This window comes from Pelophylax lessonae (genome assembly GCF_965119305.1).
Source record: "Pelophylax lessonae genome assembly, chromosome: 5".
Classification (NCBI taxonomy): Eukaryota; Metazoa; Chordata; class Amphibia; order Anura; family Ranidae; genus Pelophylax; species Pelophylax lessonae.
In genome coordinates, this window is record NC_138772.1 from 118,840,510 (window position 1) to 118,865,352 (window position 24,843).

The 24,843-nt window shown below is 44.1% G+C and overlaps 1 protein-coding gene across 1 annotated transcript in view; it reads right to left on the minus strand.

Moving 5' to 3' along the window:
- The window catches only part of DLEC1 (DLEC1 cilia and flagella associated protein), a 114,487-nt gene extending 90,478 nt beyond the window's left edge, over positions 1-24,009 (minus strand). Inside the window, exons 1-7 of the mRNA XM_082258049.1 lie at positions 23,971-24,009; positions 18,534-18,640; positions 15,667-15,807; positions 14,298-14,454; positions 10,936-11,046; positions 5,642-5,838; positions 4,291-4,511 (exon numbers count right to left, since the gene is read on the minus strand). Of these exons, the coding sequence (XP_082114175.1) occupies positions 4,291-4,511; positions 5,642-5,838; positions 10,936-11,046; positions 14,298-14,454; positions 15,667-15,807; positions 18,534-18,620 (914 nt within the window). The 5' untranslated portion in view covers positions 18,621-18,640; positions 23,971-24,009. The remainder of the gene's footprint in view (positions 1-4,290; positions 4,512-5,641; positions 5,839-10,935; positions 11,047-14,297; positions 14,455-15,666; positions 15,808-18,533; positions 18,641-23,970) is intronic.
- Between the last annotated feature and the right edge of the window lie 834 nt (positions 24,010-24,843).

Genomic DNA, 24,843 nt, shown 5'->3' on the forward strand with positions numbered 1-24,843 from the left:
TTATCTCTCATCCATCTACCAGGATAATTTCATAAGTCAGGATAATACACATAATAAATATATAAAAAAATATTTAAAAAATATAAAAAAATATAAAAAAATACTAGTCTCATTAGAATTCAGTAAGATAAGATTCAATTCCATATGGCACATATGCAAATATCAATTAGTATATGAGGATACTACTCCATATGGGCCAACCAAATGTACTACACGACAGTTGTTTATATTTCTCATATATATATACACACACACATATATATATATATATATATATATATATATATATGTATATATACACACACACATGAGGAATACATATACATATACCTACACATACCCATCGGTGGTGACACCCTGAGTATCCCCAAATATATATCTATACATATACACCTATTCACATACCCAGCTGCTCAGATATTGTTGTGTGGACACGAATGTGCGTATGCCTCCGTGCACACTTCACAGACACATGGCCTGGCAGGGACTATGTTCCCTACCCTTGGTAACCATGTGTATGTGCATGTGCTGGAACCCACTCTACCATGCCCACACCCCCGTGCTGATATGTCAAATGATCGTGTTGACTTCCAGCTCCTCATTGAGCCCACCCGGCGACATGGACCCAAGCGTAAAGATCCAGAATGTTTCTTGCCTGCACAGGATCGAAAACCTTTCACCTTCTGGGAGAGTCATAGATATGGCTTCAATCCCAAATAGTTCCAGGCCTGCAGTATCCCCACCATGCGCTTTACAGAAGTGTCTTGGCACGCTATGCTTGTCTTTTTTCTGCTCAATAAACCGGCGATGTTCGCCAAACCTGGTGCGCATTGCTCTAACTGTCCTGCCAACATAAATTAAGCCACATGGGCACCTCAAGCCATAGACCACAAACTGTGTACCACAGCTAATGAATTGTTTGATATTATAGGAGCGCCCTGCAACTGATGTAAAGCTACTTTTGCCATGTTGCATAAATGCACAAGCTGATGTAGCTTAGAGTCTTATATACATATATACTTTTAGGATACGTTTATGTATTTTTAGCAGGAGACAACCATTGCTATGTAGGGAATGTGATATCCAAACATGTATCTATAATAGCTCTGGTTAATATCTGCGCTGGTATTAAATTGTATTTTAAATTTTAAATTGTATTTTAAATTGTATCTTAAACTGTATCTTTAATGTATGTTTTTTAATATATGTTTTTTAAAAGTGGATAGCCCCTTGCTTCTCCCGTCCCAGCCAAGGTGGATAAGGATTATTGGTTACTGGCCCCTTTAAGAATACACAATTAAATAATTAGGGCCGATGGTATCCCGGGTATATAGGGAGGGGCGTTAGCAGGAAGCAAGGTGGGACCTGAGGAAGGAGGCTCCGCCTCCGAAACGCGTTGTCCGTAGTAACAGCAGAGGCAGTGCACCCGTGTCTTGAATCTCCCACCTCGCAGCTCCGTACAACTTGTGGCTCCGGCTTTGGCTGAGGCTCGCCTGAGGCGCCGTAGATTACGTTGGTATAGTGCGCAGGCGCACTAGAACCGGCATCCGGTGACCAGGCAACACAGGAAGTGAAGGAGAGCGGGGATACAGCGGCGGCAGCCGCGAATGAGGAGACCGCAGAGTCACTATCTGGAGGGACGGGAGGAGCGAGTAGCTCCTGTTGGAATGCTGTAAAGCGATTGTCTTAAAGGAAAAGTGTGAGTGCAATTCCAATGTACTGTGTTGTTGTCCTTTATTAAAGCGTTATTGCCCGAGGTTGCGTGCGCTTTTCTTTACAGATTTGAATTGTTTTGATCCGCCCCCCCCCCCCCCCAGTGGAGTGAGAGAGGAGCAGCAGCAACCAGGACATTTCAGCTATAAAACATACAAACAAAGGAGGTGAACACATGGACAGCGCCATGGGCTGGTGAAGTACTCCTCTTTGTACTTGTTGTATATCAGCATGTGCAGGATCTGTCCTTTTTGATTGTTACAAACTGTTGATGGTTTGCAAATCCAGTGTTTGGAGATCGTTGCAATACTTTATGTCACACTGTATTTGCGCAGCGGTCTTACAAACGCAATTTTTTTGGGGAAAAAACATTTTTTAATTAGAAAATAAAAAAACAGTAAAGTTAGTCTAATTTTTTTGTATAATGTGAAAGATAATGTTATGCCGAGTAAATTGAAGAAGTCATGCTTTAAAATTGTGCACGCTCGTGGAATGGCAACAAACTTTGGTACTTAAAAATCTCTATAGGCGACGCTTTAAAAATTTCTACAGGTTACCAGTTTAGAGTTACAGAGGAGGTCAAGTGCTAAAATTATTGCCCTTGCTCTATCAATTGCGGTGATACCTCACATGTGTGGTTTGAACACAGTTTACATATGTGGGCGCCAGTTGCGCATGCGTTCGCTTCTGCGCGGAGGGACGGGGCGCTTTAAAAAAATGTTTCTTATTTATTTAACTTTTGTTTTTTTTTTTTTACACTGTCCCTTTAAAACAATTTTTTTTATCACTTTTATTCCTATTACAAGGAATGTAAACATCCCTTGTAATAGAAATAAGCAAGACAGGACCCCTTTATTGTGAGATCTGGGGCCAAAAAGACCTTAGATCTTACATTTACACTTAAAAGCAATCTAAAAAAAAAATGTAATTTAGGGCTGTTAGGGGAAGTAATGTTTGACGTCACTCCGGTCCTTCAGGGGCATAGAGTCAAGTGGGTGCCATCTTGCCCTCACTCAATTTCCTGCCCATCCACACAGGGATAAGATCATTTTCCCCACTACCGACAGCTCCGGTAAGCGGGAAAAACAACCGGGAAGTGGCGGTAAGGGGATGGGCACCTCTCCCGCCGCCCATAAAAGTGGAATTGGCGGGACGGGGACCTCTCCCGCCGCCCATAAAAGTGATCCCGTGAAAAATCCGCCGCTGGGACCACTTTTATGCTAAAGCGGACTGCCAGCTGTTTAAAAACATATTGGGGTCATGGCAGCTGCTACCATAACCCCGGAATTTACTGTCAAAGTAGCGACATAAATTCAAGGTGGGCAGTCCGGAAGTGTTTAAGCGGGTAAAAAGTCTTATGTAAATGTAAATACCCCAAATCCTCCACATGCACAATTATGTGCCTTATGTAATTATGGTTCTGGCTCCAGTCAGCCACCAAGAAGGTACAGGTACAATATTCTGCAGAAGAAATCACCAAGAGGGTACAGGTACAATATTCTGCAGAAGAAATCACCAAGAGGGTACAGGTACAATATTCTAAAGGTATAAGCCACCAAGAGGGTACAGGTACAATATTCTACAGAAGAAGCCACCAAGATGGTACAGGTACAATATTCTACAGAAGAAACCACCAAGAGGGTACAGGTACAATATTCTACAGAAGAAACCACCAAGAGGGTAAAGGTACAATATTCTACAGAAGAAACCACCAAGATGGTACAGGTACAATATTCTACAGAAGAAGCCACCAAGAGGGTACAGGTACAATATTCTACAGAATAAGCCACCAAGAGGGTACAGGTATAATATTCTACAGAAGAAGCCACCAAGATGGTACAGGTACAATATTCTACAGAAGAAGCCACCAAGATGGTACAGGTACAATATTCTACAGAAGAAACCACCAAGAGGGTAAAGGTACAATATTCTACAGAAGAAGCCACCAAGAGGGTACAGGTACAATGTTCTACAGAAGAAGCCACGAAGAGGGTAAAGGTACAATATTCTACAGAAGAAGCCACCAAGATGGTACAGGTACAATGTTCTACAGAAGAAGCCACGAAGAGGGTACAGGTACAATATTCTACAGAAGAAACCACCAAGAGGGTACAGGTACAATATTCTACAGAAGAAACCACCAAGAGGGTACAGGTACAATATTCTACAGAAGAAGCCACCAAGAGGGTACAGGTACAATGTTCTACAGAAGAAGCCACGAAGAGGGTACAGGTACAATATTCTACAGAAGAAACCACCAAGAGGGTACAGGTACAATATTCTACAGAAGAAACCACCAAGAGGGTACAGGTACAATATTCTACAGAAGAAGCCACCAAGAGGGTAAAGGTACAATATTCTACAGAAGAAGCCACCAAGAGTGTACAGGTACAATATTCTACAGAAGAAGCCACCAAGAGGGTACAAGTACAATATTCTACTGAAGGATGAACCTAACGGAATTACATTCCTAAGCATGTAGCTGACGTTCAAGTAACCTATTTCTAAGAGCATACAAAGGTCTCACCTCCTTCTTTACTGAACCTGTTTTTTAATACAACTAAAATAATATCTTACTGGTCTTCGATCACTCTTTTCCTTCCAGATATCAATACTTCTCTTTTCTTTGAAGGTAGAATGAGAGACCGTCCTCCATGCAGGCTGTTTGGTGGTAAAAAGCGCGGGTTTTTTAGGAAATTGTGCCGCTTCTCTAGTTGTGCCAACTGGGTACGTTCAGCCTCTCTGTCCTCAGCATTCATCTCTGTCTTCTGTAATTTCTTTTTTGATGGTGCAGATTTCTAAAATAAATCAACATAGGATGCAAGCGAGACAAGCTACACCAGCCACTAATATATATACACACTCACACACATGGTATATATACATAAAACTGAGAATAATTTGAAAGAGAATATAATTGTGACCTTTTAAAAGGAATTCAGAATTTGTTACCAACAATTTCTGTTGAAAGAATGATCATCATGTTTAACAGCATTATATAAAATGACAAACCAACTTTGCTATTCCAGAAGTAAAGGAATCTACTATTGTCTCTTGAATATTTAATTGTGTTAACAGTGCGAATAATTTTTTTTTTTATTATTGGGATATCATTTTTTTTTTCACATAGTCACACAATAGCTTTTAGCACTTGGCAGCATATTGTTGATAACTAGCCTGTTTATTAGGCAAAAGTTGAATTGTCAGACAATGGGGAACTGCTGTTTTTATACATTGTTTTTCGACAGTGTAATTTATGGGGTTTATTTACCCTGTTTTAGAGAATTAAACAAAAAAAATGCTTTTACTGAAGTATGTGTATACATGTGCATAGGTCCCTTATAGAACATCTTTAAAAAATCTTTTAAAGTGTGATTCCACTTTTGCAGCCAATTTGAGATAACACCAACTTTACATGTTTTCATTCACATAGCGTAAAAAAAATATAATACAAATTGCTGCTTATATTTTAATTTGTTCTTTTCTGAAAACTCCAAAACTGAAATTTTTCTTTGCTGTACAGAGGGGTTATTGCGTTAATGTTTACCAAAAACAAATCCATATCTGTACTGCGCTGGAAGATCTCATTATCGTTATAGGCTAGAAAGCTAGATCTGAACAATTTCTATCCTAACAATGGGTTAAAGATCTAGAAGCTGTGTTTTAGCATTGTATGGTTAGGAGAGGAAACTTGGTGTGTAGATGTAGAGTAGGGTTTTATTTTTTGTAATTATATTTCGGTATGCTTTGTGAATGGGAGAACGTGGTATGCTTTGTGAATGGGAGAACATGACATATACATAAACATATAGTGGGGTTTTTTTCAATACTGACTGCAAAAGTGAAAATAAACTTTAACTTTATTTTCTATATGATGGTCTCTATTGGTATATCTATATCCTCTAATAAAAACAAGAGCAATAGTTACCTTACTTGACTTCTTCTGACTTTGCTCTTCAGCATCACAGGTAGACGATAATGTCAAGCTAGAGGAAGAAGCTTCAAGAAGACCCCTTACTTCTATTTCTGGAGCTGATGGGTCATAGTACCCATCATCTACAGGGCTTTTAGATATGTGTTGATGGAAACTGAATGTTTGTTTGTAAAATGAAGGATCTGAGAAGCCTGAAATATAAAACATGCATAATAATACAGATTATCAACTCCTAATAAATCCTGTGGAATTTAAAGCACTATTCATTATAGTTATGGGGAAAATTCTTAAATGTGCTTGAAAAAATCCAAATTCATCCCTTTACCTTATCCCTCCAATGCCTATACCTCATCTTTATCACTTCTCAGATTGCTGCCGCCTCTCTCTGAAACTCCTGGTAAGGAGAAGCATACGGCATGTCACGGTTTGAGAATGCAGCACTTGGGACCTGAGTCTCCCCAGGCCACAGTGCGGTAACCTGGGGATGGGGCATGTCATTCAGTGTAATTGCCATTAACAGCTGGTGACTTTATAAGAACGGCATTGATTCAAGCAATGGAAAAAGTAAGTTTTCTGCCTTTTGGCTAAGATCAAGTGTAGTATCTGTTCTTTTCAGTGATCCAGTTGGGGCACTGTGCTATCATCTGACCGGACCAAAGTTGGGTGGTGGCTATGCAAATCTGCTGGAGTAATGGGGGCTTGGAAGGTTAGTACCGGCTGGAACAGAAACCGGGGTGCCCACAGGCAGTTGGGGCACGGGAGTAATTCCCCCGGGAAAGCTGGAAGAGCCCATTACCTCCTGATTTGAACAATCTACCTTGTCTAGCCATGAGCTGGGAAGGCAGAGAGTCTGCGGTGTCTGTGCCCTCTGGGAGTGGTCGCCCCCAGAGGTGCTCTTATGGCACTTTTCCACTGTGAGTACCGGCTCGGCTCCACTCGGCACTGCTTGGCCCAGCTCGGCTCGGTTTGCTTTTCCACTGCGTGGTACGAGTCGGCACCTTTCGGCACTGTATAGGCTCTACTCGGCTCGGTTTGCTTTTCCACTAAAGCAGTAAGTGGGTGGGATTACAACGATTCTCTGACCAATCAGTGGCTAGTAGTGACAAACAATCAAGGCTGCATGCAAAGGATTGTGGGATATGGTATCGGTACCGAACGATTGGAACCACAACCGAGGTGGTACTGTTTAAGGGAGCCGTACCCAGCCGTACCATGTAGTGGAAAAGCGCTGCTGTACTAAACCGTACCAAACAGTTCTAACACATACCATGCAGTACCATGCAGTGGAAAAGCGCCAAAGGGAGCCAAACCGATCTGTTCCATGCAGTGGAAAAGCGCCATTAGTAACACTTAGGTGTGGGACTCTTCTCTATTCGGGAGAGCCCTTTGTCCAAGTATTCTGGGTCTGCTTCGACTGGCCCAGAAAAACAGGGTCCTTCTGGCTAGGTGGACCATTGGTAACTACCTGTTGATTCCTCCATCCACACTGATCTACCGTTATAGTCAGACAAGAATTGTTCCCAAACCAGAAGATGTGCAACAAAGACTGCAGCTGACGCTGGTGTAATATTATTACTGCCCTGAGCCGCGGTCGCCGACTCTCTCAAGTCCAGCAGCTTATCTCCTGGCAATCTGCATTCCAAGGCCTGAGTATCAAGAACAATGCCCAACAGAAAACTAAGCGTCGCAGAAGGACCCTCTGTCCTATCAGGGGCCAAGGGGACCCCCAAAATGCTCTGTCACATACTGAACCGTGGCCAGCAGAATCTGCTGGGCCTATGCACACAATTAACTCAGCAATGGGTGACCGAAAAGAGGCCTGACACCTAACGTATCACCCACTCCAAAATCTAACTAAATGTCTCGAAAAGTAAACAAGAAATTGAACACCCCATGGACAGACAATGATCCAGGAAATAAAAACCCCTGGCGGACCCCAATAGATGAAAACACTGAGGGAGTACCGGCAATAAATGAAAAGCGGATTTAAAGAGGAAGTAAACCCTCCTCGGACACTTTTACCTATAGGTAAGCCTATGATAAGGCTTACTTATAGGTACTGTAAATATCTCCTAAACATGTACCGTTTAGGAGATATTTACATTACATGCATCCAGTGACGTCACTGGCACATGCGCTCTGAAGGAACGGCCGCTGGTGCCGTTTCTTCAGAGTCCCGTGCCGTGACTGTCGGCTCCCGGGCGCGTGCGCGGGAGTGACGTCACCGCGGCTCCGGCCAATCAGATGGCTGGATGCCGCGAACCCGGAAGACGGCCGACTGGACCTGTCGCCCGTCATACAGGTAAGCGGGCTGCATGGCGGGGGCTCGTTCTAAGGTAAGTATTGCATAATGAGCTAGTATGCGATGCATACTAGCTCATTATGTGTTTCTCTTACAGGTTACCAAAAAAAAAAAAAACTTTGTACGGGTTTACAACCTCTTTAATGTCCATCTTTTGACAACGAGGAACCCTGACCATAACGTCAAAACCACCGCACCGCGATAGACGGAACACAAGTCAAATGCCTCCTTCACCAAACCTCCCATAGAGTAAGAAAAGTGGGGAATTAGGCAAAATTTGTTAGGTTCTTTTTTTTTTTTAGGAACCACACCCAGAGGCGACACAACCAAACTAGATAGTGTAGGAGTAGCAAAAGGTCCAACAACACGCCCCAATTCAACTTCCTTTACAGCTTGGCTGAAACAACTTCTGGATGCGATTGTCAGTGAAAGGGGGGAACAGAATGCAGCTGACAGGGAATAAAAAACCCCTCAGAGAACCCCAGCTCAAGCAGCTGCTCTGCCGGCCTCTCGGGATATCCATCTAGGAAGGATGCATCCTTCCCACCATACCAGGCATCTAACCTTTTCCCGTAGACTCACCTGAACGCCCTCTGCTTTTGTTGAAGCAACAAGAGTAGGGGTGGGAGCCCCCGCAACCAGAACACTCCTGTTTAAACCGGCAGGACATCCTGAATTTACAGGCTGGACTTCTAGCGGTATCCCCTTTTCTTAGCGGCCGGCTGTCCCGAGGTAGCAAATCCACGACTATATCATCAGCTTCATCCAGAAGGGGATATTGTTATCCCTTGCACTGCCAGGACTGCTCATCCTAATGCAAACAAGCTGTTCCGCCATACACCGATATGCCTCCCTGATAGCGTCCAAATAGCAGAACAATGCCGATCAGTTTTCCTGAGCTTTCTCCCCAATACCACTTGCTAAAATCGACCACACTTGCAACCAATTCGTAAAGGTCTGGGGGGATCAGGCAATACTTACGTTTTTCTTCCTCCTCCTTCATGCTCTCATCTGTCTTAACCCAGTCCAAATTAAACTTCTCCAGCGGTAGCAGTGAGTAAATCTCCACATACTTACCATTATATATTTTTTTCTGGCTTCAGGTGCGCACCCAACGGGCCCTCAAAGCAAACGTAGACTTCAGACTCACCAGAATACGCTCCTTGTCACCCACCTTTCCCTTAGTGACAGATTGCACACAGTTCCCAACCATGGCAGGTGCTGGAACGACATCTGGTGCAGATGCTGAACCTTTAAATGGGTCTGCCACCTCCGAAACAATATTCGTCGGATCGACCAGTATCCCCCCCAGTGGCCGCAACGCCAGCGGGCACCCCCGCTGACACCACCGTCCCCCGAGGACCCATGCAGCTGCAGGGGAGCCAGCCCCCAGGGAGAGCTCCAGTCTTAACAGCATGTCCCGCAAGCCTGCCAACAATATCCGCAACTTTGACCCACCCACGCCAGTATCCCCGGCCCCATGTGCACCCACACTGCCCAAAACAGACACAGCCTTCACTACAGACCCCCCACAGGCTGCCCAGTCCCCAACAGCAACCCAGAAAAAGAGACTTTCTTACCAGGCTGCCCAGGAACCAGCCATCAGTCCAGCATTCATCGCGGCTCTCCCCCTTGTAGGATCCTCATCCTCAGATTAACTGAGCTCATCCCCTCTGACCGAACCTCTGTTGCAGCCTCCAGCCCAGCTCTGATCTTCTCCCCAATGTGCAGCAGGACTGGCGGCCTGCCCAGCACTGAGGTCATCATTGGCGCCATTTTGTTGTATCCCGGAACCGCCATAGACACTGACACGCCGGGCTCTCCCCATCCGAGATGGATGCCTGGAAGCCACCTCCTTCAGCCCACTGGATGCCGCGTTTACCCACAGGGGAAGGTTGCACCGGCCGTTCCTGGTAACGGGCCAGTCCCCGCTGAACACTCTCTCCCTAGCTGAGCTCCCAACAGGGCAGCAGAGCCGCCATGTGGAGCTGACCACAGGTCTGGATGAGTGGAGGAAGCAGGGGGGGAGGGCGGACATCCAAGCAAACAGTGATTCCCCACCTGGAGGATTCAGCTGGGATTCTTCCCAGGCCTTGCCTCCACCAGGACAGAGTGGCTCTTAGGCGAAGGGCCTGGAGGGTACCTAGAGGTGCTCCCCCCCCAGCGTCAGGGAACCCGGGGAGTAACCTCGGGACTCAAGCGCTCCGGAGGCAACGACCTCCGACCACATGTGGTGGCTGAAGGGGGAGAAGCAGCCCCCTCTGCCATACTTCCACTAGCAGATCTCGACCTGATGCTGGAGCCGGTCACTACAAACCACTGGGACAATAAAGCCTCAAGGTCAGCCATGAGTGTATTTTTTTACCCTGTTTATCTATCGCACAGGTCTGAAAAGAGCCGAGCTGCAAAAGTTCCCTGTTGTTTCAAGCACTCTCTCCTCCGACTGATGACTTCCAAGACCCTCTACAGATCCCCTTACTGCAGCCCCACCATCTCCGTCCTCCCCACCAATCAATAAGTACTTTTAAAAGAATGCTTCCCACTGAGCAGAAGCCGTTTCCCTATGCCAACCCCTTTTATCCCTGTAATGCCGGCCCTTCGTCCATGCTTTCTTCTTTTAACTCCGGGCCTATCTTTATAGGATGTTTTTCAAAGACCCGTATTGCAACCGATTGTAATAGCTATGATGATACTGCCTTATTGCAGTATCTAAAGTGTGCACAAAAAAGGCTTATTTTGCTTATGATGGTGATACCCGACACCACCTCCTCTGTACAAAACTTTTAGAAAATTAAAAATGCTGAAAAGTTGCAATGAAAGAAATCATACATACCAAAAGTTTGCGGGCAAATGTGTTCACCAAAAAGTAGCAAATCAAGTACATCATGGGACAACAATACTGCTCAGGTTTAAAAAGCCTGTAGCAGATACAAACACTTCTATTGTAACTGTGACATCCTTGCAATACAGCTAATGCAGTACATACCTTTAGGAGCCTTGCTATTGGGCAGCACATCAGTGATGTAGTCTTCAGGAGAGATGAGCTTATGTTTTTTGAGCAGATCATTATCAACACACCATCTAAAATATGACTCAACTGTTAAGCAAACAGACACAATTAGACATATTGTAAAAGTAATGGGGTGTTATAAATGATTAAAAAAATATTTGTAAAAAAAAATAAAAAAATAAAAATATATATATATATGTATATATATATATATATATATATATATATATATATATATATATATAGCTAAGCGGTTCCTTGCATGGCTACACATGTAGCTGATTTCCTGTGGCCCTAGTGGCAGAACTGTGCTAGGACCTGATCCAAGGACAGTGTATGGCCTGCTCTGCACTGACATTATGGTGACTTTGGGGATCTCAACGATTAACACAATAATGTCTGGATCAACTGCGGGTATAGGATTGTGTATATGGGATTGTAAGGTTGGGATTTCATTACTGGTTTTTTTTTCTTTTATTGGTTGAGCCAGATGGACTTGTGTTTTTTTTCAACCTGACTATGTAACTATATGTCATCAGTGCCAAATTTAGACCTTGGGGGTCCACAGGCACCGCTAGTTCGGGGGTCCCTCAACAGTGAAATTAAACTAATAAAAGTGAAGTGATATTAAAGATAAACCGTATTTGTGTGTATATATATATATATATATATATATAGGTTAGGTTCTGCCAATTTTTTTTTCTCAATTTTATTAACTGTAAGAATACACATTATACAGGTAACTGGAACTTGTAATACATCATTGTTACAGTATGCTTCACATTACAATTGTTACAAAAAGTCTTTCTTCCTTCACTGCATCCATCTGCTTTCCATCTGCAAAATATTTAACTCATCAAACTGAATCATCTTGAGGATACTGATCTAGATAGCCAGTAGGCACAGATCACTTAGTCTTTCATGGGTCATTGTGGTTCTCAGATAATTCTTTATCAGTGCCAATTTGCTGAACAACGAATAACTAGTGACTATCATGCTCAAATATATTTTAAGAGCTACATTAACACCTGGAAAGGTATGAAGGCATGAAGGCAATCCCTTCAACATGTAATAAAGCTGCCTGTTGAGATAGAGAGAGACATGACTGGAGCTTGGCAACGGCTCCAAACTGGACAATTTCCTCAACTAACACGTTACTGAAGTCTTGAGGGGAAAAAAGTCTGGGGCCCCTTCTGGCAGGGGGGCCGGGGGCAATTGCCCCTTTTGCCTCCTTATAAACCTGGCACTGAATGTTCATTGTGTGTGCAGCAGAGGTCTTTGCAATGCATTACTTTATACAGTATTTGTAAGCTAATACCTCTGTATATCTTTACATTTAAATAAAATACATAATGAACATGTGTACCGAAGCATGGCAGCCAGACAAATAGCATTGTCAGAGGCAAAGAACTGCAGTAGAAGCCTGCATATTTTTCCTGTTTTTATGCATGTGGATATTTGGTCATTGAAGTAATAATCTTGCATGTGGGCTTCAATATTCAGAAATTGCTAAACTAAATTATCTGAACATACACAACATAAAAATGGATAAATGTGTTCATACACTGATTTGTAGGTGGCGCACTACTGTGCTAAGCAGTTGTTTGTGAACAAGGCCTTAGGGAAATTCCCACTTATCTTCACTATGAGGCAAGGAAATGAGTCTTCAAATGATAAACTAAAGTGATCAACACCTGAATACAGAGTAGTTCTATAATCTAGTGGGAAAGCTATGTACATCAGGTGTTAAGACCACAAGAGAGAAAAAAATCCACCCTTGAGTAACACAGTAGACATTTTTCCTTTTTAAAAAATTAAGTGATATCACCGAGTGGCATGCAGAAGGGTGGGGCCTAGGGTGCAATGGCCCCAGATATCCATCAAAGAGAGGGCATCCAGGGACAGGACAGACACAGACAGCCTATTAGCCATTCTGCTGCAGCTGCCGGCCGCTGGACGATCCGCTGTCTGATACATTAACATAAACCTATGAAAACTCTGAATAGAACAGGACCGTCATTTTCACAATGAATAAGGACAAAACGTATACCCCTGGTAAAGTCTCTGTCTAGAAATCATAAACACTTGGCACTGTGGGTTGGGAATGAAACTGCAGCCATGAAATGTATGGGGTCTGAGTCTGACTGCCATCAACATATGGAAAACAGGACTGTCATACATTTCCACAATGAGTAAGGGCAACATTTATAAACCCCTAAAGTCCAGCATAGACACTGGGCACTGTGGGATAAAAGTGAAACTGCAGCCATGAACTATATCAGGTCTGACTCTGACTTGATACAGTTCATGGCTGCAGTTTAATTTCCAACCAACAGTGCCAAGTGACTATGGGGTTGGTATACTAAAATTGAAGCGCTCAAAATCTGGAGCAGATGTGCTTGGTAGCCAATCAGCTTCTAACTCCAGCTTGTTCAACAGAGCTTTGACAAAGAACCTGGAAGCTGATTGGTTTCTATGTAGAGCTGCACTCTCCAGTTTTAGTAAACCAACCCTTATGATTTTCAGACAGAGACTTTACCAGGTTTATACGTTTTGCCCTTGTTTATTGTGGAAATGACGGTCATGTTGGTGTCAGTCAGACCTTCATGTCCAGTCGCCCGTCTTCCGGGATCGCGGCATCCAGCCTTCTGATTGGCCGGAGCATGGTGACGTCACTCCCGCGCACGCCCGCGGGAGCCGACAGTCACGGCACGGGTCTCTGAAGAAACGGCACCAGCAGCCGTTCCTTCAGAGCACATGCGCCAGTGACGTCACTAACTGCATGTAAGGTAAATATCTCCTAAACGGTACATGTTTAGGAGATATTTACAGTATCTATAGGTACTTTAATCTGCACTGAAAATGAATTCCTCCTAAAATGTCTTAATTTCTTACATTTCTAAGTACTAGGCCCTAAACTTGAGTCTAAGGCCTCATTCACACCAAAACCCAGTGCAGGAAAGGTGCGCTCTGTGCAGCTTTCCTGCACCACAGGCAAACGGACTGCCCTTGCAAACCGTATGCGGGTGCTAATGTATTTTTATTGGCACCTCAATCACAGATCACAAATGTAGCACTTGCACTACTTTTTCCACAGTCCAGTGTATTTTGTAGCCTATTTAAATGAATGAGCTTTCAAAAAGCAGTGCAGTGAAATGTGCTGGAATCGCACAGGAACGCACGTGTTTCAAGGAGTTGGCCTTAGGCATCACCAAACCTCTGCACACCACTGAGATCACCATATGTGCCTATATACAGTAGTCTAATATGCCACTTTTCACATGCAAAACTTTGCGCAGCTTGATAAATCAGGTCCAGAGTGTCAGCAGTGATCCTACCTGGAGGCAACCCTAGGCTTTGGTATGTATCTTCTGCTTCATTCTTCAGGCAGTTAAGCATCCGTTCCTCCTCTGCTGCAGCTCGTGCTCGTGCCTGGATGATGTGACGCTCTACCATATCACACTCCCCCATTCTGCGATCATACTCTGTATGAATCTAAACCATCAGCAATAACACAATAACCATATGGAAATGCTGCAGAAGGTCACAATGCATGTAATGGAACCTACATCACTGTACATTTTATTCCAAGAACCAGGTACTTCTTTACATAAGAGTCTTAAAACTTAAAGCCTGTTAAAAAAAAGTGTCCTCCAAGAGCAGAGTGACAGTGTCTATTGACAGGCCATACTCACACACATAATCACATAATCATTGACCCCACACTTCCTGGCTGCCTCAGCATCAGGCAGGCTGATAAAGCACCAGTGTCAGAGCTTAGCCTATGGGATGGTCTCCCTGCCTCTGCACAGTGTTTGGGCCTAGAGATTGGCCACTCAGCACTGTCACATGTAGGAGGTCATATACTTCTACATACCGGAACGGGACAATCCTGAAAGAGCAAAGTGACAGTGTCTCCTTAACCTCATACTTACTTTAACCCCGACAATAACCCTCCCATCACTCGAAACCTAAATCTTAACATAAACCCTTATCACACTATGAGATTACATCAGGGCCATCTTTAATATTGATTGGACCCTGGGCAAACATTTTCTTGGGCCCTCTTGAATCCACTTATCAAATATTTGCGGGCAGTGCGGGCTCAAGGGGCAGCTGCTTTGGGCCCCACAACAATGACTGGACCCCGGGCAGCTGCCCCTTTTGCCCTGTGTTAAAGACAGCTCTGGATTATATAGATTATTTCTTTCACCCCAACATACAGATGTCTCACATCAGTACATTACGGTGTGCTACGAGGCTAGTACATTGTGCTGTGATGTCTAGCTGTGTTGGGATGACATTCAAAGTAAATGGCAATGCACTGAAACGTAACCCTGAAATATGACCCCCAACCTTAACCCATGATTCAATCTAGCACTGATTAAAACCTATTATCCGTAACCTCTGAACCTAACTGGACATCTAACGCCTAACTTTAAATCCTATTACTAAGTCCAAAACATGCCACAGCCTTCCTCTTTGATGCGGCTTTTTTGGGATTGCGGCATAAGCCAGGTAAAACCCTCATTCTTTTTCCAACAGTAATCCAAAGTGCTTGTTGCTGCACCTCTACTCAGCCAACCTCTTGCAGGCTATGCTAAAAGTAGGCACATTGCTTGCTTTTATTGAGTAATTCATAGCCACCTAAACATCTCCTTTATACACACACAACAAAAAGGTCAGTGCCCAAAAAACAGTACCTACCTGCTGCAGCTCCTCCACAAACTTCTGATGATGAGGGTTGTCACCTCCCTTAGACCGAATCAGATTAGCTCCTGTATCTTTACCAATTATTTCCCCGGTGTATACGTTTTTGAAAAGGCTTGTCAACAAATGAGAAATATCCTGAAAATAATATAGAGTCGTATTCACTAATAAAAACTACAAACATGTGACTAAAATAAGTGTAACACTAGTCTAAATGTTTTATTTTAATCGAGAAGGGCTGGACTTTCAAATGTTTTTTTCTTATATGTGTCCCCATTAAGGAGATTTTCTTTTACTTCCTCCTCTGGTGACACCCGTCTCCCAAGAAGTGAGGTCAAATCTCACTTATAGAAACATAGACAGCAATAAAACCTAGTAGAGGTTCCAACTTTTCCACACTCGCCCTTTAAGAGAATAAAGGCATAGCTAATTTTATATTTTGATTTTCTAATGCCAGGAGATATGGAAAGGATGATGTCATTGAAGCAAATTTTAGTGCAATTATTTCTGCAGCTCACAATAAGGCTTCGTTCAGATAGGTGTTTGTATGCGTTCTGCATGCCTGCACTCGCCCGGAGCTGTTTGGAGGAAGCCTATAGAAGTAGATGCCAAAGCAGCGGTTGCACAGACACAACCATGCTTCAAAGTTTGCAGCTCCTTCACAGTCCTGAACACACACTGCCTTTGTTCAGGACGTGTAGCCTCTCCTGTATGGGTATCAAATTTTGGCATGTGGCTGTGTCTGTGCAGCCAGGTGCAGGATGGGTGCAAGTAGGGATGCACCGATCTGACTTTTTTGGATCCGATACCGATATCTGGCGTTGTGAAATCGCCGATACCGGAACCGGAACCGATCCGGAGCTACACACAAAGCAAGCGGCTGCAGTACAGAGCAAAGCCGCTGCTTCATGTGTGTGACTCCTCCATTCACAGGCGGAGTGCATCTGATATCACTTCGCCTGTGAGCCGGCCCTATACAGAAAGTAGCGGCTCCCATCCCATACTACTACTGCACCAAGTAAGGGATGGCTGAGCTGTTACTCAGCAAAAACCGGATCGGCCAGTAGATCGGTCAATGTTACCGATCCATCAAAAATGGCCATATCGGCGCCGATATCCGATCCGAATATCGGATCGGTGCATCCCTAGGTGCAAGTGTCATCACAGTGATCAGAAGGCACAGAGCCATTCTGTGTATATTTCCTGAGACCTGCACTGTCTAATGAAGTTCATATTCCCATCGCACACCTTCCTGGATATAGGCAGATATGTAAAGGGTGCTGAAGCGATCACCAGTTGGACACTGGATCTATCACAGGTACATACATATTCGCCAGCACACCATGGATCTTGCAAAAGCAGTCCAAAAGCTTTTTATTGCAGAAAAGATCACTTTAGAGACAGTGCAAAGTTTCGGAGCCACGCAGGACCCCTTCGTCAGGCATGTGAACTCTGCAAGGGGTCCCGCATTCTGAAGCGTTGCACTGTCTCTGATGTCATCTTTTCTGCAATAATGGACTGCTTTTGCAAGATCCATGGTGTGCTGGCGAATATGTATGAACCTGCACTGTCTAATGACAGCATAATTCACAGGCATCATGAATGCTCCAAAATATGTGCACAAGATATAAAATGCGCTAAAGAACACCAGCATGGAACTCCAGTACATCCTAAAATGTACAGCCGTAGTGAAGTGGTTAGCAGCTTAAACATGTACATCATTAGAGAAGATATATTTTTTGCATCTAGCATTAAAGTTGATCTCTGACCTTTTCCCTGAAAAGCAACCACTTGCTGCATATAGTGCAGGCTTCCCCTGATGCCAGTATGCAGAGTTGCTTTTGCATTAGAGCACCCTGTCTAGTGTCTTCCTTAAAGTGTGTTAGGACTACAGAACAACTCTTCTCTTCAACTGCAAAACAAAGGGGGTGCTTTAATCCACATAGAAGGAACTGGGAACAATGCTAAGAGGATTTATCTGCTCACTGGATTCCTGGCAGGATCAATAGGTATTTATTTTTCACATTTATCACAAAGATATAACAAAACTCTTTCAACTGTAAACTTTAGGCCCCTTTCACACATGCGGACCGTTCATTTCATCAGTTCAGTCACGTCAAAATGGGTGAAGTAGGTCCCTTTCAAACATGCTGTCCGTTTGTCTGTCTTTCATCTGTCCGTTGACGGATAAAAAACGGACATCAATGAATCTCTATGGAAAAACTGATGTAAATAGATGATCATCCATTTACATCAGTTTACATCCTCATCTGTCATTATCCTTTTTTTATGAAACTGATCAAGGGTCTTTTCACACGGGTGGTCCGTTTGTCCGTTTTTCATCCCATTTTTATGCGGATGAAAAACGGACATAATGCATGTCAATGGGATTGCGAATGTTAGCGGATGACCATCCGCTGACATCCGATTTGCATCCTTTCCTATCAGTTCAGTTTTTTGGAACGGAACAGAACCCTATTTTTCTTCCATTTAAAAAAACGGAACAGACACAAAATCGGATGTCAGCGGTGTCATCCGCTGACATCCGCAATCCCATAGACATACATTATGTCCGTATATCATCCGCAAACGGATGGGATGATATGCGGACATACGGACCGGATGCATCGCACCAAACCACCTTGTGAGGTAGCACCATGCAGTTTGGCATGCCCGAAAACATGCAAGTTAGCAGATACGTGGGAAGCCATTAACGACTAATAGCACTGGCGTTTGTCTGCTAAAGGGCAGCGCATTTCTGTGCATGTCAGGAAAAGCACGCACAAGGAGTGAGCCTAGACTTAGTGATTCTAGCATCCCTTCATGTTTATACAATATCCTTCCTTTACATTAGACCAGCTTACCTGTGTCTTTTCAGAGGATGGTCTTGGCCTGTACATGGCAGGGTCTGGAGACAGGGTGACATTGGGGAGAAAGTCTTCTCTGGACATTTTAGATTTGTGTCCGGCACCTGTTAGTTTAATAGAAAACAGTAAAAGCTGAATCATAGAAATATTGCATACTATAAATCTGTTTTGTGAGGGTTAAAGTTGAGCTGCTAACTACCCCTAAAGAGAAGCCAGGGTTTATAACGCAGCCCTGATGTTGACCGTCATAGCTCTGGTACCCCTTGGTTTCCATCAGGGCCGAGACATGGGGTGAGCAGGAGGGAGGGTTGCCCTGGGCGCAATGGTTTATTGCAGGGATGAGGGGGCACCTTGACCCTAACCCTAAGGGAAGGGTGGGGCGCAGTTTGGCATCCTTGCCCTGGGCGCTGGATGACCTTGTCCCGACACTGGTTTGCATACATACCTGTACCCATCTGCATTAGTGTTCACCAAACACTTTTCTAACAAAACACTCTATAGGAGAGGTGACACCACTGTGCTTCCTAACTCTAATAGAGAAAATGGTGTAATCCTCCTGGCTGTGCTGTCTGGCAGAGGTGAATAAATCATTGAAGTGGTCAGGCATAAATACCAATCCTTCGGTGGATAAAAAGGGGTTCCTGCTCCTCAGGCATGTCATGGCTGTAAATGTAAGGGGAAGGCATATAGAAAGCATGCCTCACCCTGAAACAAGAAAACCTGTAGAGACATAGAGACTGCCATTGCTAAACATGCCAAGCAGTCATGTTGCCTTTTCATCCTAAAGTGGTTCAGGCATGAAATATGAACAAAGCATATCTCTCTATAGTGTGTACTTGTCTCTATCCAGAGCACTGAGTGTCATGTCTGACTGCACCCTACTTCTTCTGCTATTTGCATGATTCCATTCTGACAAGTTTTCCTGATACCAAGAGAAAAATGGTGACAGGGGAGGGATTTTCAGCACACAGCCTGTGATTGACAACCTTAGCTCTGTTCCTGTGTGCCGTGTGAAGAGTGGTGTGTCCCTTCCCTCCAATCAGCTCTCACCTCTTTTCCTTGAACTCTGCAGGGTATAACTTCAGTTCTCTGCCCCCTGATTTCTGAAAACTCAGACAAGCTGTATAAATTCTGATGTAGTGGAGAGATGGCTGTAGATAGATAGGTACAACTCATGTAGGAGGATTTGTTTTATCTCTGTGTATAACTTGAGACCAGTTACTTTGCCGGGTATATGGAAGCATTTGTACAACTCATTTGACAATGATACAGATTTACCAATGTTGTTTTCAGATTTTTGTCTGACTTTCCTTGACTTTATACTTTTACTGGGTCCGTGACTTAGAAAGCGGAGAAAAACAGCCAAGTAACTAGAATTTTTAGAAGTCAGCAATAGTAGCCCTGTGTCTTTATGTCATGACAGGTTTAATGTAAGGCATGGGAACAGATACAGTAACTAACCCGGGCGTCTGATTTACAGGATCAGTTAATTTGCACATTAGTAATATCAGAAATAAAAGGCAGATAATAAATGACATTTATAGGCCCAAGCACCTCAGCTGTTAAAGGCTATAGACCTGTTTCTGCTCAGATCAGTATTCTTCAGGTTCCCTAGGTAGAAATCTGCATGGTTTAAAGCTCAACTCCAGCCAAAACTTTTGTTGTAGCCCTTGACAGATGAAGGAACACAATCTCTGAAGAACCTCTGAAAACTTCCTATTGCTGTATGTGTCCTTATTTGGGAGATTTCTTTAAGGGCTTGCTTACACTGGAGGCAGCTCATGCCACACCTCTGAAAAGTGATCCACAGAGGATCACTTTTCAGAAAGCAGTTCACGGATGACATGCCTCCTCACTGCCTGTTTTATAGCCCAGTTATCCTTTGCAGTGGGGCTGTGTGCACATTGCTCATATATGTCCGGGGGGGGGGGGGAACAATAAAAAAGATATATCCTCCTCCTCGCTCTAGTGGTCTAGGGTCCTGACATCATCAAGACAATAGCCTTGCTCTGGACATGAGGATGCCAAAGGACAGTCCAATGCTGGATCGTGGGGGAGTGCTGCCTACCAGGGGAGCAGAGGATCAGGGAAGTAAAACTGTTTCTCCTCGTCCCTGGACAAAATGAGCTATCAACCCCTGCAGCGTGGGCGCAGCCCCACTGCAAGGGATACTTTTCTATCAGAAAAAAGTCAGACAAAAAACGGATGACAACAGGTGACAAAGGATGAAAAACAGATGAAAAACTGATGTTAACTGAAAAAACTGATAACAAAAAAAAAACCTGACTGAACTGAAGAAATGAACCGTACGTATGTATGAAAGGAGCCTTTCGCACATACGGACTGTTTGTCAGTTTTTCATCCATCCGTTGACGAATGAAAAACGGATATTAATGCATTCCTATGGAAAGAACGGAAGACGACGGATGATCATCCATTTACATCCTTTATTATCCGCTTCTGTCAATATACATTTTTTTTTTTTGAACAGATGAAAGCCCAATATTTCATCTGTCAAAAAAAACAGATCGGATGAAAAACGGATGAGAAAACGGATGACAACGGATGAAAAACTGATGTTGACTGAAAAAAAAGTAGCAATTGCTTTCAAAACAGCGTCAAAATCGCGGCAAAATCATGGCAAAATCGCGGTAAAATTGCGTTGCATAAGTGTGAAAGGAGCCTTAGTTAGAATTTGTCTGGAATTCTACCTTAAAGGGGAACTGAACTGCATCTGAGAACCACAAACCAAAAATGCTTTTTAATTAATTTTTAATATTCAACGCAAACCCCTCCATCCATCCATCCATCCTTGTCTCCATATCCCTCCTGAAGACTCCTGGGAAGTATGAAATCATTTGCCTATGCATGGAAAACAGAAAGTAACAGAAAGTAACAGAAAGTAACCACATCCCATTAATTATAAGTAGGGGAGGCCCAATACATTGGGCTGCCTGGGTCCAAGAATAAAATGCTGCCCCCCACCAAAAAAAATCACACCCACCAAAAGGCCCCCCCAAATCCATTATTTTATATCACGATAATTAAAACTAATATTACATGTATCAGGAAGTCAGACTTACATGCAACAGCTCCTTGTCTATATACAAAATCATATGACATATCTTTATGGTTAATTGCAAACCACAAACTCCAGTTTTATTTTGTTTGTCTGAATATCTGACGTCATTGCTCACACCCCAATCATGTGAGGGACGTTCCCCGGAGGAAACGCTCTGCCTCCTCATACTCATCAGTTTGCACTAAAGGCGGCAGTATGAGATGGGTAAATGCCACCCGTAAGGCGCCGCAAACTGATGACACGCAAAACTGCTGGAAAAAAAATCTTGGGCGTCAATTTGCTGCCCCTCTCAAAGTGCTGCCTGGGTCCAATGGACCCAGTGGGACCCATGGTAGGTGCCGGCCCTGATTCTAAGGCCCCTGTGAAACAGGATGGGCTCCATTCTGGTCAGCAGGGGATCAAAGATCTGTTGATCAGAGCAGAGCGGGGTGGATGACACGGCTCTGTCTGTGTCCACTCTTCTCTATGGGAGGCTGGGAGTAAACGTATGCCTATGCTCTGCTTTCCCTGGCCATGTGCGCACATGGGGGGTGTTTCCCCGCACATGCAAATACTGCTACCAGGAAAGTCCAAAACCCTCGCTGCCTTTGCACATGTGAGCACAACATCCCTTGCACAACACAGATTTTCAGACAAGGTTTGCTAGGACCTGAAAGCTGGGCACAACCCGTGGGGACATCTGAGCATGCGTCATAATGGTGGCATCTGAGGAGGCGGAGCCACCTTGGGAGGTGGACTGATGATTCACTTTAACCACTTTACCACTAGAGCATTTTGCTGTCTTACGTCTGGGCCACTTTTTGTGATTCGGCGCTGTGCGACTTTAACTGACAATTGCGCGGTCATGCGACGCTGTACCCAAACAAAATTTACGTCCTTTTTTTTCCCACAAACAGAGCTTTCTTTTGGTGGTGTTTGATCACCTGTGCGATTTTTACTTTTTGCGCTATAAACAAAAAAAGAGTGTTTATTTTGAAAAAATAACAATATTTTTAACATTTTTTTATATGAAATTCCCCCCAAAAAAGATGTAAAAACCAATTTTTTTTTAAATTTTTGGCCAATTTGTTTTCTGCTACCTATGTTTGGTAAAAAAAAATCGCAATAAGCGTATTTTGATTGGTTTGCGCAAAAGTTATTGCGTTTACTAACTAAGGGAAAGATTTCTGTCATTTTTGGTGGTTTTTTTTTAACGAGTAATGGCAGCGATCTGCGATTTTTTTTTTGTGGGACTGCGACATTGCGGCGGACAGATCGGACCCTTGACTGACATTTTTGACACGTTTGGGGGTACCAGTGACATTACTGCAGTAATCAGTGCTATAAATATGCACTGTTACTGTAAAAATGACACTGGCAGGGAAGGGGTTAATTTTATTGGAGAGGGAGGGGTTAATGTATGCCTGGTGCTTACTGACGTGTGGGGGGGGGGGGGGGAGGTGACTGAGTGAGCCAGGGACAGATCGGATGTTCAGCTATGCTGAACACTCCGATCTGTCACTCCCTGTCACTTAGGAGATCCGCCCGCTCTGTTTACACAGGGGGGCGGATCTCCAAACTGGATTCCCCGACGATCGGGGCAGAGCAGCGGCGATCGCCGCCGCTCCTCCCCTGGCCCGACTCCCGCTGTGAATGAAAACAGCGGGAGCGCGCCTCCGGCGGCGCGCGAGCGTCGCCTACAGGGGGAGGAGTCCAGCGACGTAGGTCTACGTCGCTGGACGATAACGAGCCACTGTGCCGCAGTAGCAGCACAGTGGCTAGAGGTCAAGTGGTTAAGGTCTCATGCACACAAGCGCTTTTTAATCTACAAGTTCATATTTCCACACCCGCTATACAGAGCTGTATGGGGGCTATACGTGGGTTTACGCCGCTAATCGCATAAATGTGCGCGTGCGTATGTGCTGAGGAGCGTAGGGCTTTATGCATGCGCTAGTTTAGGCAGGTAGCAGCGTAAATCTGCATACATCCGCACAGCCATCCCTTACTATGGTAAGGACAGCCGCTTTGTATACCAAGTGCGAAAATTCCACCGCGATCTACCTTGTACGCTAAAAAGCGTTGTGTGCATAAGACAGAACACGGCATATTATTATTATTATTCAGGATTTCTATAGCGCCAGCAGTTTACGCAGCGCTTTACAATGTTAGAGGGAGACAATACAGTTACAATACAGTAAAATACAAGAGGATTAAGAGGGCCCTGCTCAGAAGAGCTTACAATCTAATGATATGGCATATGGTGTGAGCCAGCTATACATTGCACAGCACACATGATATACACACAGAGAAGAGGAAGGAAAGCCCACCCTGCACATGGCAATATGTTCCTGATCTCCCAGGGACTCCACTCACCTCTCCTGTGAAGATATCTCTATACAGGAACACAATACATGCAGACCTCTATCGCGTCCATGTGGTTACCATAACAACACAGGGCGGGGAATGAGGAGCAGAGCTGCCATTGACTAGCCTGAGACTTCCGCCATGAGGAATCAGCGCCCCCTAGTGGATATTTTATATACTGTTTCTATAGTAACTTTCTCTTCTAGTGCTGCTGAGAGTAGCGAATTGCTAGTTGTCTACAAGAGATTTGGATGGACTAGCTGACACCGGGCTGCTTTGCATTAGCCAGTTTTATTCTACGCTGCGCTTACATGTCTTTTTACAGATTGCAATGAAACTAAAATGTTATTTGCTAACAGCCACGAGAGAGGAAATTCCAGGCCAAACCTACTAATGTTAGGCTCCGCCTCTATCCACATTTGACATTTTGGGATCTCGGGCAGAATCGCAGCGATTCTCAAATCACACTACAATCGCCAAAATGCATGTTTGGGTGCTATTCATTTTTATTGGCACCTAAACGTGGTGCTGTTTTGTCGTAGAAATCACAGCAAACCACAACGCGCGAAGCTCTTCACCCAAAAGAAGCTTCTACTCCTTTTTGGGCGACAATCTTCGTGTGTTGGGATGGTCGCACGATAATCACAGCAAAACTGCCTGCGATTTAGGTGCCATTGAAAATGAATGGCACCAGAACATGTGTTTGGTGAATGGGAGCTTAAAGAGTAGGAGGGGTTATAACCACTGCCAGTTTGTTTTTTTTTTTGCCATCTGTGTCCCATAGGTGAGGTTTCCCTTCACGTATTGCCCTAAATAGAAAGTGAGAGGAAATCCTTCCAAAGTGAGGGATTACCAGGATGTCACCAGGGTCACCGGAACTAG